The sequence below is a fragment of the Eulemur rufifrons genome, chromosome 3 (genome assembly GCF_041146395.1).
Source record: "Eulemur rufifrons isolate Redbay chromosome 3, OSU_ERuf_1, whole genome shotgun sequence".
NCBI lineage: Eukaryota > Metazoa > Chordata > Mammalia > Primates > Lemuridae > Eulemur > Eulemur rufifrons.
Genome location: NC_090985.1, coordinates 95,982,985 through 95,998,621, shown reverse-complemented (window position 1 = coordinate 95,998,621; position 15,637 = coordinate 95,982,985). Strand labels below are relative to the sequence as shown.

The window sequence follows — 15,637 nt, the reverse complement described above, 5'->3', positions numbered from 1 at the left end:
TCATTCATTCATTAATATATTCATCAGGTATTGGAGAATCTGCTATAGTCATAGTGTAGGGATGTACAATGGGGAACAAGATGTAGTCCCCATTTATATCTTCCAACTGCTGGGCAAACTTGGGCCAAGTACTTCATCTTTCTGGGCTTCACTCTCTTCATTTGTAAAATGGGGCTAAATTATCTTCAATTTCTTACCAACTTTTAAAATACTTTACTGAAGAAAAGCGACATACACATCTGATGTCAACAAAGGTGTTTTTTTTTTTTTTTTTTTTTTTATATGAGGGAATAACTATTTCCTTTATTAGGCTTTGGTTTTTCTTCATGTATCTGATTTCTAGAAATGAGAATAAAAATACATTTTACTTTTTACTCCAATGTGTTTACTCATCTAAGATTTCATATATGAGGAATTAAATAAGAAAAAGTTTTTGTAGCCACAGCTGGAAGAGAAGGAGGCCAGCGATCGATTATTCTGTCAAAAGCAGATGGTTCTACCATCCCTGAGCCTAGGATTGATGGTGGAAATCTAACGGTGAATGAGGGCCTTGGAGAAAAAGAGATGGACAAGGATATTATGCAGTTGGGGTAATAGGTTTATTATGTCTATATACAAGTAAGCATTTACTGATGCTTTGTCAAAAATAAGGGACAGGATAACAAAAACTATTTTAGCCCCAAAACAAGATAGCTGCAATAGACCAACACTGAGCTTAAAGACTCTAAGAAACACAGAACCTGAAGTGGCAGCTTTGGGGTTGTCTAGTCACTCAGACAATGAAGTAACTGTGCAATACAAGCAACACACGGCAGCAAAACACCATCAAGGAGGCGGGGTCTCACTGGAGGTTAGAGGGAGGCTTCTTGGGCCTGGGGCCACTGATGGGAAAGGGTATTAAAATCTCATAAATCCTCCATATCTCTTTTCCATTTCAGGAACTTCTTTGGAATAACTTTCGCCTTCTTCGTCGGAGGGCAGAGACTCCGCAAAGCGCTTCAGGAAGCCTCCATACCTTTTCTGGTAGTCCATCCACCACTCCGGGCGGCCCACTCTTCTCATGAAGCCCCCATATCGCTTCTGCAGCTCTTTGGCTTCGTCTTCCAGTTGGGGGCTTCTCTTTAAGCCTCTCATGAAGCCCCCGTATCTCTTGCTCACCTCTTCATCATTATCACCGCCGTCCTGATGGTGGCTCCTCTCCCGGTTGTCCCCCGTTTCCAGAAGCTCCTTCAGCAGGTCTGAGGAGTTGGCCAGGGAGTCGTCCTCCTCCACGTCCTTCTTCATGAAGCCCCCGTACCGCTTGGCAAGGATTTCCCCTCCGTTGGCCTCTTTCTCCGGCTCCATGGGATAAAGCTCGTCCATCTTCTTCATGAAGCCTCCATACCGCTTCATGAAGCCCCCGTACCTTTTGGCCAGCAAATGGCTCTCTTCCTGTTTGCTGCTCTCGCGGAGGGTGCTCGTGCCATCCTGAGGAAACTCGGGCTTGGACAGCTGCAGGAGCTCCTTGCAGGTTTCCCAAATTTTGAGAGAAGGAAGTTTTCCTTCACACTCCATCACGCAAGCCTGGGAAAACAATTTGATGTAATGAGAAAAAGAGGCTTCTCTGATTAAGTGAATGAACTTTTGTGGACCAAAATATGCTTGCTTTGATATAGAAACTCCCGTCTAATAATTAGGTCATCTCTATTTTCTTATCACAACTTCTCATCACACTGAACAGGCAAATGAAACAAATGAAAACTGGAAGGGGAAAAGTAGGGGGGGAATTAACTGAATCAAATTAGAAATCCACATTTGGATTTTAAACCCACTGTAGATACTATTGCACCATTTCAATATTCTATTTTATTATTTTTTTAAATTTCAGAATATTATGGGGGTGCAAATGTTTTGGTTACATGAATTATCAATATCTTAAAAGATTTTTTCAACCCTATTTTAACTTAGATTGTCTGCCTTTACAATCTAATTTGCCTGGATAATTTTCCACTGCTGATGTCATTTTGTTTGAGTTTTTTCTATCCAAAAGGGAGAAATTTTTGTTTACCTAATCAGGGACATTTCCTCAAAATTCCTTTTATCTTCTTGTCTTACAGATAGAATCAATATTAATAACATAAGATGTGCTTGCTTTCTTGTGTTAATATTTTACCTAAAATAGTATCTAATATTCCTGCAAACACAATCTTCAAATAAAAATTTCAAAATAAGTTTAAAAACTCAATTTAAATCTTATGAATTATTTGAATTCTGATATATTCGTTGAAAGTAGACATGTTTTATTTTTTCCTTTTTCCTTGTTGATTAAAACAGATTTTATCACCTGAACCAAATGTCTGTAATGATGAGATCAGATATGAAATTATAAATATGCAAATGCACAAATTATTCATGCTTATTTTCTTAACATTTAGACACTAGTGTACAGAAAAAGTCTTTTCCATGGGAAATCATGTTATTTGATAAAATAGAAATGTTCAGCATAAAATTCTTTCCTTTTTATTAAACGGTAATTAAATTCAAATCATTGTAAGTCTATATATTCTAATGATCTTAAGATTTTTTTTTCTATTCAACAGATCACTTGGGTATGATAAAAATAGCACCAATATTACATGAACATTTAGAAAATACATATGATATTTCTTAGCATTTCAGAGGTTTTTATAGTCGTCTGAAATCTAGTTATAGATCCCAGGGTTACAAGCAGAAAAGCCAGGCCCTTTCTTGGTATTTAAAAATATACTGGTATATTAATTGATGTTAAAAACACACATTATTTTCTCAGTGAAAGAAAGCATTTTATTAATGCAACAAATCCTTGGGGTACATATTTAACCAGTTCTTAATGATTATTTAAGCATTGTATCGGAGTAAATTAAATACAGGGGTATATGAAAATCTAAAGATGATACAATTAAAATGGTTTAGTTTATTCCTGATATCTGATGAAGAAACCAAACATCATTAAAAGCTTAAGATGTTCCAGGGGTAATAATATTTCCATTCTAAAATTGTATTTAAATGATCTTGTTGCTAAAAATTAATGTTCAATATTTTGTATACTAATACCAAAAGATTTTAAAATGTATACAATGTGGGATTTCTTCAAAAACCAGTAGTGACAAATAATCAGAAAAACACACTCATACTAAAGCAATGATGTTAGTTTATGGCTCCCATAGCCATGTATGCGTCTTTTGTGGTATTTATCTCACTCTGTGTGCTATGGGCAAGATCCTATTAGATGATAAGTGCTATTTGTACTTGAGCTATGGCACGCCTGCTCATCTTTGCACGCACCGCAGTACCAAGCCTAAGTGTCTTTCACATGGTACAAGCACAATAAATATTTGTTACATTGATTTTACTACATAGTTTTGGCTAGGCAACCTCATTTCTCATATGTCTGTTGCATCTGAGATAAACTTCCAGCAACTTCCAGCAACATGTCATTCTAGCAACATAGTCATTAACTAAACCTTTTGTCACTGAGAAAATAACATCCCTAAAGATAAGCCCCAACACAAAACAAATCAGTTAGTTATTACTCAGAATGCCTTTCTGCAAAACTATATTTTTATTTTATTTTTCAAGTTGCTAATACTACATGTGCAGTACCTTCATGGGGATTAAAAAAATAATAAAAAGCTACAACAAGAGCATAAAAAGCACTGAGGAAAATTCTGGAAAGAGCAGTTAGTCTCCATCTCCCCCATCCCCTACTCCTGTTAAATGATGAGAGGAGGGTGAGAGAAAGAAGAGAAGTCGGGATTTTGGGTGATACCCAGGGAAAGACTAGCTGCCACCCGGTGAGCTCAAGTGCATCAACAATGCCGAAGGAAGATGAGTAGCATTTTGGGAGCTTGGTGAAGTAAGAAAATGAAACATGGAAAAAAATTGAACAGGCATTGTTAAATGTCAGTTATATTAATTCACTGACTCACATAATTTGGGTAAATCTGATAGTTCTTTGAGGTCAGACTGTGTGATTTGAAAAATTCTACTAGAATCCACATATCATTTATGTAGATGACAGAGATGATAGGGGAGGGGGCTGAGGGCCGGACACGTCAAGCAGGGAAACCTCAAAATCCATGTGACTGGGCAGGGGGAATTATGGGACCAGAAAGTGGGGTCCTGCAAATGGCATGTTTGGATTTCTCTCTCTCCATCTGTGAGTAAAATTCTTTACTCACAAGATCTATCTTTATGTTTGCAGCACTCGCTCAATTTTTAATCATGGCTTAAAAGCTCATGACTACAGGAGAAGGAAGAAAGGTGGATGAAGGGGATTGTGTTCCCTATTGACGATGGAACATTTTTCTCATAGTTTAAATACGCAACCCTACTATGAGTCTTCTCTGTAAGTCCAAGTCAACATGTCTCAAATGAAATAGATCAGGTAATTCAAATACTCAAATGAAACAAACAAACATCTAACCTGCCATATATACCACAGACTTTGGAATTCTTTCCCTAATTTTCTGTCCTTTTCAAGCATCTACATAACATAGCATTTCTTCAACTGTTCAAGTGAGCCTAAATCTGCTTAGATTACTCTCCACTGAGCTTTTTAAGTCATCACAGAATTTCAGCAAATTTCAAAGGCAGTGCAAAAAATCGTTAGTGGAGCTAGTTAAAAGGAAACTCCCTGAGTTTCAAGGTGGGAGATTCTGCCTCCCTAGAGCACCAGAGGTGATTCAAGAGCCCATGGACTATGATTAGAATGAGGCTTCTTTTGTCCACAGCTTCCCCCCCCACCCCCGCCCCCAGGGTCCTCCTAGTATAGTTTATCTTTGGACTGTTGCCACCTCTTTGGACACTGGTCACCTCTCCTGTGCCAGTCTCATAGCCAAATTAAAATGTTTTCAGTTGATATTACGAAAGTGCAGTAAAAACAAGACAAGTTGAGTTCCTGCGTCACTTGCTTGTAAGACAATTATGAGCTCTTTCTTTCCTGTCTCCTGCGGTTGCCCCTTCCTCTGCCTTTATCCCCTTCCCATCTCTTTGCTCTCTCCTACCCACAGGTGAGGGTAAGGGCATAAGGAACCTCAGGTTAAGAGAGCTACGGAAAAGAAATTCAAAGAAAGGCGACGCAAGTCACTAACAACAACAAAAATGACACTATTTGTAGGAAGGATGTGAGGACGGCTGCGTGTGGAGGGGGCCTTAGTCGGGATATGATAGGAGTTGGGGTGACTGAACGTCTTCCTTCCCACAGCCTAGGAGAGAACCCAGTGCTATCCGAGGTGCTGAAGACAGCACATTTCGGGGTTCCTGAATCCCCAGGTTTAAAACAAACGTGATTTACGAGGATAAACCGCCGCCTTTACCGGTCCCTAGATAGTCGTGGGTCCCCGAAGCTAACAGCCAGGGCGGGACCGCCGTCAGCGTTCCAAGACCAGCCGGGACACCCGGGTCACCAAGTATTTGTGCCACTGCGGCTCCCACCGTGTGTGACCGCGAGATGCGCCTCACGGCGGGCGGCGGGCTGTCCGGAGACTGGAGCAGCGACTCGCTCGCTCGCTCACCGCGCAACACTCACCAGGAAGTCGATGTCTGCCGGGCGCACCAGGCGGTAGCTGCACGTCCCGCAGTCCTGGCTGCATTCCGCCCGCACGGTCGCCAGGAGCCCGGGTCCGAGCACCAGCAGCCAAGTGCAAAATCTCAAGAACCGCGCCATGGACTGGAGGAGAGAAAGAAGGACGCGCGCTCCGAGCCTGCCCAGGCGCAGAACGGGTCCCTTGGAGGGACTCTGCCGCGACAAGCCCAGATGGGGATTGTCGAGCAGGAGCCCTTAGGGACGTTCCTTTCTGGGTCCCCACCCGCCCAGCCAACACCTTTTAGGGAGACCTGAGGACGGCCCAGATCTCCTCGAAGCTACGGAGTTGGCTGCCTGGGGCACTCGGCTCTCTTCCTCGGTGTCCACTGCCCGGGGCAGCATTCTGGAGGGAACACCCGAGACCAAGCGCTAGAGAGTGGGCGCCTGGGGAGGCACGACACTGACCCGGGTCACAAAGAGGAACCGGGAGAAAGTTGGGGAACCCATGACATTGCGGAGTAAAAGAGAGCAGATGGATGTCCCCAAACCCGCGCAGCAAAGGCGAGTTTTGGGAAAATTCACTCACGTTGACGCTGTTCGGCTGGAGCAGGCTGGTTAGAAAAACCGGGTCCCAGACACGACTCTAGAAGGAAGAGAAGGCAAGTGTGAGGCGGGCCGGCGTCGGGGAGAAGCGGGGCGGGTTGCGCTGGCAGGCGCGGGCCTCACCGTCGCGGTCCTCAGCGTCGCCGCGGGGCTGCGGGCCAGGCTGCGGGGCTCTGAGCGCCTGCCTCGCCGTCCGGGGCTAACGGCGGCTGGAGCCACTTTATAATTAGCCCCAAACCGAAGGAGGCGCGCGCGCCCCAATCGCCGGCGGGCTGCAGCTGACGCAGGCCCTACGCCAGCCCCGCGCGGACGCCTTCGCGGGAGGGGTGGGTCCCGCGCATCCGCGCGCCGCTCCCCCGCCGACGATGGGGGTTGGGGGGGGGGGAATGGAGACGCTTGGTGGCTCACCTCACTGCTGGGTGACAAACCTAAGGCAGTTAGGAAGTTTGGGGACAGTGGAATAGGATCAAGTTTCCCCGCATAAAGTCACCGAAATTGCACTGACTCCAGGGAGCGAACCGAGGTGGGGGCGTTCGGAAGGGCAAATGGACTGGCTTAGATTTCTGGGATGTGTTGGAGACCCTCCGAGCGGATGAATCAGACCTTTTCCCTCCTCCTACCGGGGCCCCTTGGTGGGTCATCGTGGGCACCGAGCACAGCTATCCCGCATGGTCGTCATTTATCCACCAGTCTTCCCTCCCTCCCCCGCCCCCTGCACTTGACTTCAAGTTCCTTGCTGCAGCGTCTAACAACTTCAGGCGCGCAGTAGGCGCTCAATTAATGGTTACAGGAATGAATGATTGGAACTTTCTGAGAATCTGAAAATCTGGGGACGGAGTTTTTCCTTTTCCAGTTAGGGATACCCTGGCCAAGCGTAGAAGCAGGCAAAACCTCAGGTTTTGAAAAGCTTTCCACCTGGGACTGCGCGCCGCCGTTCGGACGCTGTGGGAGGGGACCCATATTTATACAGCTCCCTAGGGGGGCTCCCAAGCCCGGGACCCGCAGCCTAGAGCTCGCTGTCCAGGGTGTCCTGGGGGTGTTTGATGAGTGAGAGCAGGTGCTGGGGCGGGTGTGATGTCAGCGTTCCAGGAGTGTGGTGATGAGAAAGCAGTGAGGGACGCGGTCCCCAGGGCGCCAGGGATTGGAACATTCTGTCCACAGAGAGGGGACTGAGAAGCTGGGGCTGTCGATTGAGACCCGCTTTCTCACTTCCTGGCTCTGCAAAAGATTGCTAAGTGGCAAGCTATTTAACATTGTTTGAGGCCTCAGTTTTCCCATTTGGAAAATAGGGACAAAGGTAATACGTCATTCATAGGGCTCCGGAGAGACTCAAATGAAATACTGGATGAAATCACTTAGCCTTGTGCCTGGCATATAGCAAGCCCTCCAAGCGTGTTTTTAACCATTTGTCATCCATCTACCTTTCTGTCTGTCTGTCCATCATCTACCTTACGTCTATTGTCTATTTATCCCCACCTGTATTTCTATCTTTCCTGGAGCTAGGGAGAAACCACATACAGTTCCAGAGCCCATACATAAAGAGTCCCGGGGCTTTCACAGCCATTTGCACCCTTCTCAAAGGACAAGCCATCAACCGTCGTGGGGACAAGCAGCCGCACTGTTCCCGCAAAGATCCAGCCGCTCAACTTCTCCTATTTTAGTCGCTAGAGGGCAGCACTCTCCTGCGTAGGTTGGGCGTTCTGGGCACTGGGGTCTTCTAGATTCTCCGCAGCTCTTAACAGGCGGGCTTCGGACACCGCACGGGAGTAGCCCCGGAGCTGCATCCGCACACCCCTGTCTTCCCGGCCGGGGCAGCCCCGTAGCCGCGGCGGGAAAGCAGAACGCTGGCGCGGGGCGGGAGAACGCCGGACATAGCCGTAAGGAGACAGCACTGCCCTCAAACCAGGAAAGCAGGAGTTTTCCGCTTTGACCTTTTAGGCTCTTCCCATCAGGGGGCTGACGGTGTCCTCTTCAGCTCCTTACCCTCTCCCCAACGCAAATGAGAGATTTCGTCCGTCTTTACTTAAAGAAGCTAGTCCCCTGTCGTTGCGCAGGCTTTGTAAAGGAAGCCACCTACCCTGCAGAACTCAGTGCGAAAGTAGTGAAGGAAACTTGCTATATCCGAGCGCTTGCATACCTGGAACCACTGAGAACTTTAAACCAGGAGGCTGAGGGTGTGTGTGTGTGTGTGTGCGTGTGTATGTGTGTGGAATCACCATACCACGTGATGCTTCCTTAGGGTACACGGTGCTGGACACGGAAGGTCTTCTTAGGATCTTGGAAAAGTAGACGCTTAAGTTTGGAAGGGGCCTTAAGGATAATTCATCCCAATCAACCATTCTACAGATGGCAAAAACCGAGGCTCAGAACATCTAGGTGACCTGCGCAGGCAGTGGCAGAACCAGGTTTCCTAGCCTCTTTAGGGAGGCTTGTTCCCTGGCACCTACCTCAGGCCTAGATTGTTTCTGTTGGAACTATTGTATGTTTGCTCTGAGTTGGTGTCTCTTGGTTCCTCTGCATTTTTCTCTGTGGCTCCTTAAATGTCAAGGGGAGGGGAAAAGAAAGGGAAAGAGAGGGCGCCCCCAGGCGTAGCGCAAGGGAACTTAGTCCCCAACTAGCCGAGCCGCCCAGATGCTTGGGATGAAGTCAGTACTCAATATTTGTTCACTGGGTGATCGAATGAATGAAGAAAGGGGAGGTCGACACCTTGTTTGCATACCTCAAATCAGTGACAGTCTCTTCCCATCACCCTCCCCCATCTATCCGGGAAGATAAATGTCATACATTTCTGTACTCATTTCTTTATATTTGAATGGTTGCAAAGTGTTGTAAGAAATTCATTTTTAAATGATCTTTTAAATATTTATCAGGAACTAATAGATTTTGCAGTTATGTTCTGGGGAAAAAAAACCAAACTACTCCAGAAGTCAGACTGAAGAAAGGGAAAGGGATCTGTCTTAGAGGATTTAATCCAGAGAGTTTAATCTCAGATCAGAATTAGGATCTTATCTTTTTCTGATAGTAGGATCCCAAGCATTAGCCCAAAGAGATTCAGCTCAGAGACCAAGAAATGTGAATTTTAAAGCCCTAAGGATGAATGTTGTTTTACTCAGTTCTTAGATGTTCTGTGAGCTTAAAAGGTGGGATTTTAAAAAGTCCTCTTCCATCATTTTTAGAATGTAATATGCCGAAATTAATTTATGTCTTTCAATCTTTCATATACCTGTTCCTCTCCTCCAAAGTACGTATATTTCATTACAGAAAGCTGTTTTGTTTTCTGCCCTTCTCTCTCCAAAGTAGCAGTAGTGGCGACAAGGAAGTTCTGCACTCTGGAGATTGCAAAATGTTTCAGAGTAAAAGCACCGTGTTCTGACATTTCAGATGTTTGGAGTCAAGCCAGAGGCAGAGAATCTTGCCTGTTTTCAGTTATAATCTAAAGTATACACTTTGCAAAATGTGATTCTGTGAGCTGGGCATGTTACCATGAAGTATCACTGTTAAGGGTTTCTTTTTCAGACTGACTCAAAACACGGGAACAGAGCAGCTGTAAGTGGAATCAGTTAGAGCAAGATGTTTTCATGGTGTCATAAGTCCCCATTTTAAGGAAAGTGAATGCTGGTATGTTCCCATTTCCAAAAATCCAGGAAACAGAATAAAAACTCTTGGAAGAAAAAGTAACCTGATACAAAGTTGCCTATAATTGAGTTTAAAAAATAGAAGATATGTCAACGTGTGTACAGGGAGGTAGAAAGGAAAGGTAAACTAAGGATATCAAACATACTGTTTATGCACTGTAAACTAAGAATTGAAATGAACTTCCTAAATTTGGCCTTCAGTTCTCAGAAAGGGAAAAGATAAATTTTAGTATTAAGCATAACTAAATAGACAATGAATAAAGCAAGTCATATAATGACTCATTAGATTAAAAAAATATGTAGCAGTGAATCCAACCAATACACACTTTCTTGAGCAGCTTGACTTTTAATAACAACTTTTGGAATTGCCTTGAGGAATTTAATAGCCACTGCAGAGAACCAGTCATGTTTAAAAATTGTATTGCCTCTTTGGACACAAACCTTATTTAATGACTTGACTTTGATTTGTTTTTGGTTGTTTCTAAAATCAAATTCCAGATCCCACCTATGGGACATAGAGGACACTCAAAAATATTAATTGAAAGAATGAATGAAACATCCACCAAGGAAATGATGTCTACAGTTGACAGAATGCTAGAAGAGAAGTTCTAAAGAGGTTTTGAGCAATAATAAATAATTGGAGTAAATGCAATGGCTCCAGGTTACCAGGTTCTTAAGGGAATTCCTTTGCATGTGGCCTATAGCACAGGTATTTTCACATAGTAGGTACTCAGTAAAGTTGCTGTTAAAAAATGTGTTCTTGCTTATAGTTACATCTTACATAGCTCCCACATCTTACATAGCTTCTGGATGGACTCAAGAAGTCAACATGTTTTCATAAAACTATACAGGGAAAGACTTTGAATCCCTGCAAAGCTGATAAATAAAAAGTTGAACAAATTGAAAAACTATCAACTCTTCTTAGATCCATCAAAGAGGTGGGGTCACAGGGCAAACCACTCCCCCATCCCAAATTGCAGAGCCCAACAAGTGAACACAAAGAATCTCAGCTTGCTGGTGCAGAAGCCCATGAGCACAAACCTTCAAGAGAACCAGTGCAGAGGTAGGGCAATCTGAATTATGGCTGACAAATTCCTGGAGGCTCAATGTGAAGCAATCTGAGATAAAAATTCCAGCGGGATTTTTATCCTATAACCCAGTCATATGGAGACCATCACACTTTAGTGAGTTTTACCTCTAGGAGCTCAGCCTGGTCCTCACAGTGAATATTGGAGAAAAATTCCCTTGTGCTTCCAGGAGGGAAAGGGGAAAAGGAGCAATTTTGAAATATGCCACAGCCTGTTCTTCTTAACAAGGTCTTCCCTCAAGAGAAACTAGTTAACTAGAGCCTAACCTACTCTAGTTAACTGCTGGAATTTTATCAGAAACTAGCTGACCAGGGGGAAGAGAAATACCCAACTTCAGCCCATTGCAGCCATTATGTCCCACTGAAGAAGGGGAGGAGAAACTTTATTTAAAAATAAAATCCTAAGCCCCTTGCTGACTGAACAGACCCCGTCTTGGCTAAAGGGATCCTAGAAGAACCTTAAAAACTGAGTTTCTGGCCATGAAGGGAAGGGAGTTTGGACACACCTCATTGTAAACCCCCCCCCTTTGGAGTTTAGATAAAATTGACTAGCAATGTTAAAACAGAGATTGTAAGACTGACAAAACAGACTCTGTGACAGTAAGACACTAAATTATTAACAGGACCTAAGACCATGCAAGGCAAAAGTTCAGTCACACCTGTAGGTCATCAATTTGCTTAATATTAATAGTTCACCGGAGTCAGTACATCATGGCTTACCCTCTGATAAACTGACTTCCTTGTTTCAACTTTAAACATTCCAAGGCTTTAGACAAAGCTTTATTTCTTTAACCAATTACAAATCAAAGAATCATTGAACCTACCTATAACCTGTAAGTACCTGTTTTGAGATGTCCTGCCTTTTGGAACATATCCCACACAGATAAGGGGAGCTATTATATTTCTATTTGAGGTGATTTGTGTAATGTCTACTTGTGAACCAAGTAGGTGATAAACTCCAACTAGTCCTTGTCTGTCTTGACAGCTGGAAACCTCAGTTCTTACAACTTCTTTTGACATGTAACTGGCTTTTGTATTGAGTAAAGACTGACAGTTACTTAGTAAAATAACAGCAAGAACAACAACAACAACAACAAAAAAAGAGCAGAAATCAATGAAATTGAAAACAGGAAATCAATAGAGAAAAACCATAAAACCAAAAGCTAATTTTCTGAAAGGACTAATAAAGCCAATAAGCTAGCTAACTAAGGAAAAAAAAAAAGAGAGGACACACATTACTCATATCAAAAATTAAAAAGGGGACATCATTACAGATCCCAGGGATATTAAAAGGCTAATAAAGGAATACTATGAATAACTTTATGAATACTATGAACGACCCACAAATTCAATAACCAAGGTGAAATTAAAAAATTCCTTGAAAGACACAATCAAAAACTGACACAAGAAGAAACAGACAATCTTAATAGACCTATTAAAGAAATTGAAACAATAGTTAATAATCTTCCAATGCAGAAATCATCAGGCCCATACAGATGAGTTCACTGGGTGAATTCTACTAATCATTTTAGAAAGAAAGTATACCAATTCTCTGTAATATCTTTTAAAAGGTAGAAGCAGAGGGAATACTTTCTAACTCATTCTGTGAGGTCAGTATCACCCTGATACCAAAAACACACAAAGACATTATAAAAAAAGAAAATTAAAGAATTATCTCCCATGAACATAGACACAAAAATCCTCAACAAAATACTAGCAAATCAAGTTGAAGAATGTATTTAAAAAAATTATACACCATGACTAAGTGGAATTTATCCCAGGTATGCAAATTTTGTTCAACATTTAAAAATCAATTAATGTAATTAATCGCAACAATAGACTAAAGAATAAACATTACATGATCATATCAATAGATACAAAAAAGCATTTGACAAAATCCAACATCTACTCATGATAAAAACTCTCAGTAAACTAGGAATAGAAGAGAACTTCTTCAAATTAATAAAGACTATCTACAAAATACCTACAGCCAATATCATGATTGATAATGACAAACTCAAAGCTTTTCCATTAAGAACAGGAACAAGGCAAAGATGTCCCCTCTCACCACTTCCTTTCAACATTGTACTGGAAATCCTAGCTAATATAATAAGAAAAGAACATAAAAGATATACAGATTGGGAAGGGATAAATAAAACTATCTTTGTTCACAGATGACATGATAATCTATGTAGAAAATCTGAAATAACCAACCAGAAAACTCCTGGAACTAATAAGCAATTATAGCAGGGTTGGAGGGTATTAGGTTACTACTCAAAAGTCAATCACTTTTCTATATACCAATGAACAAGTGAAATTTGAAATTAAAAACACATCATTTATAGTAACATCCATAGAAATGAAATAGGTATAAATATAACAAAATATATGCAAGATCTGTAGGAAAACCATAAAACTATGGTAAAAGAAATCAAAGAAAAATTAAATAAATGGAGAGATATTCCATGTTCATAGATAGGAAGACTCAATATTGTCAAGATGTCAGTTTTTCCCAACTTGATTTATAGATTCAATGCCATCTAATTAAAATCCCAGCAAGTTATTTTGTGATTATTGACAAAATGATTCTAAAGTTTATATGGGGAGGTGAATCACCCAGAATAGTCAACAAATATTAAAGAAGAAGAACAAAGTTGGAGGACTCATACTACTTCAAGACTTACTATTATATAAAGCTATAATAATCAAGACAGTGTGGTATTGATGAAAGAATAGACAAATAGATCAATGGAACAGAATAGAGAGCCCAGAAATAGACCCACGTTAATATAGTCCATTGATCTTTGACAAAGGAACAAAGGCACTACAATAGAGAAAAGATGGTCTTTTCAACAAATGGTGCTGAAATAAATGGATATTTATATGCAAAAAAATGAATCTAGACACAGATCTTATACTCTTCACAAAAATTAACTCAAAATGACTCACAGGCAGGTCTAAATGTAAAATACAAAACTATGACACACCAAAATCCCTATGAGAACTAGTCAATGAATTCAGTAAAATTGCAGGATACAAAATCAACATATAAAAATTAATTGTGTTTCCACACACTAACAATGAACTATCTGCAAAAGAAATCAAGCAAATAATTCCATTTATAATGGCATAAAAATTACTTAGGCATAAAATTAACCAAGGAGGTGAGAGATCTTCACACTGAAAACTAATAAAACATTGATGAAATAAATTCAAGAAGATACAAACAAATGGAAAGATATCCTATGTTTATGCATTAGAAAAATTAATATTGTTAAAATGTCCATACTCCCCAAAGGGATCTAAAGATTCAATGTAACGCCTATCAAAATTCCAATGACTTTTTTCCACAGACATAGAAAAAGAATCCTTAAATTTGTATGAAACCAGAAAACACCCAAATAGCCAAAGTAATTTTGAGCAAAAAGAATGAAACTGAAGGTGTCACGCTACATGATTCAAAATATACTACAAAGCTATAATAATCAAAACAGCATGATGTTGTCATAAAAATAGACATATAAACTTATGGCAAAGCAGAACAGCATGGAAAGCCCAGAAATAAATCCATGCATTTATGGTTAATTGATCTTTGACAAAGGTGCCAAGAACACACAGTGGGAAAGGATAGTCTCTTCAATAAATGGTGTTGGGAAAACTGGATATCCACAAGCAGAAGAATGAAACTGGATCCTATCTTACGACATACCGAATGCTGTAATGAACATTGGAGTTCTAATATCTCTTCAAAATTCTGATTTCAATTATTTTGGGTAAATATACAGAAGTGGGATTGCTGAATCACATGGTAGTTCTGTTTTTGATTTTCTGAGGATTTTCCATAGTTACTGCATCATTTTATATTTCCATCAACAGTCACAAGGATTCTAATTTTTCCACAACCTTGCTAAAACTGTTATTTTCTGGGTTTTTTTTTTTGGATAAGAGGTGTGAGGTAGTATTTTATTGTAGTTTTGACTGGCATTTCCCTGATGATTATCAATGTTGGGCACCTTTTGATATACCTATTGGCTACTTATATGTATTATCTGGAGAAATGTCTATTCAAGTCCTTTGTCCATTTTAAATCAGATTGCTTGTTGTTGGTTTTTTTTTTTCCTATTGAGTTGTATGCCTTATATATTTTGGATATTAACACCTTATCAGATATATGGTTGGCAAATATTTTCGCCCACTCTATAGGGTGCCTTCTCACACTGTTGATTGTCTTCTTGCCTGTGCAGAAGATTTTTAGATTGATATATTTCTATTTGTTTATTTTTGTTTTAGTTGCCTGTGCTTTTGGTGTTATATCTAAGGAATTGTTGTTAAGACCAATGTAATGAAGATTTTTCCCTGACATTTTTCTTCTGGCAGTTTTGTAGTTTCAGGTCTTATGTGTAAGTCTTTAAGCCATTTTGTGTTGATTTTTGTTTATGGTATAAGGGTCCAATTTTACTCTTCTAAATATGTATATCCAGTTTATCCAACATCATCTAGTGAAGAGACTATCCTTTCCCCATCGTGTGCTATCTGCCCCTTTGTCAAAAATCAATTGACCAGATAGGCATAGGTCTATTCCTTTGCTCTCTATCCTGTTCCATTGGTCAATGTATCTGTATTTATGCCAATACTATACTATTTTGATCAATGCATATTTCTAATAGGTTTCAAAATAAGGAACAGTGAGGCCTCAAGCTTTGGTCATTTTTTTCCCCCTCAAGATTGTTTTGGCTATTCAGAATCCTTTGTGGTTCCTTATGAATT

The 15,637-nt window shown here is 41.0% G+C and overlaps 1 protein-coding gene across 1 annotated transcript; it reads right to left on the bottom strand.

Moving 5' to 3' along the window:
- Positions 1-580: 580 nt before the first annotated feature.
- PENK (proenkephalin) lies at positions 581-6,343 on the bottom strand. The gene is made up of 4 exons (XM_069466489.1): positions 6,272-6,343; positions 6,132-6,188; positions 5,549-5,689; positions 581-1,563 (listed from the first exon to the last, which is right to left on the bottom strand). The coding sequence occupies exons 3-4, from the start codon at positions 5,684-5,686 to the stop codon at positions 898-900; spliced, it is 804 nt and encodes a 267-aa protein (XP_069322590.1). The 5' UTR covers positions 5,687-5,689; positions 6,132-6,188; positions 6,272-6,343; the 3' UTR covers positions 581-897.
- Positions 6,344-15,637: the final 9,294 nt, after the last annotated feature.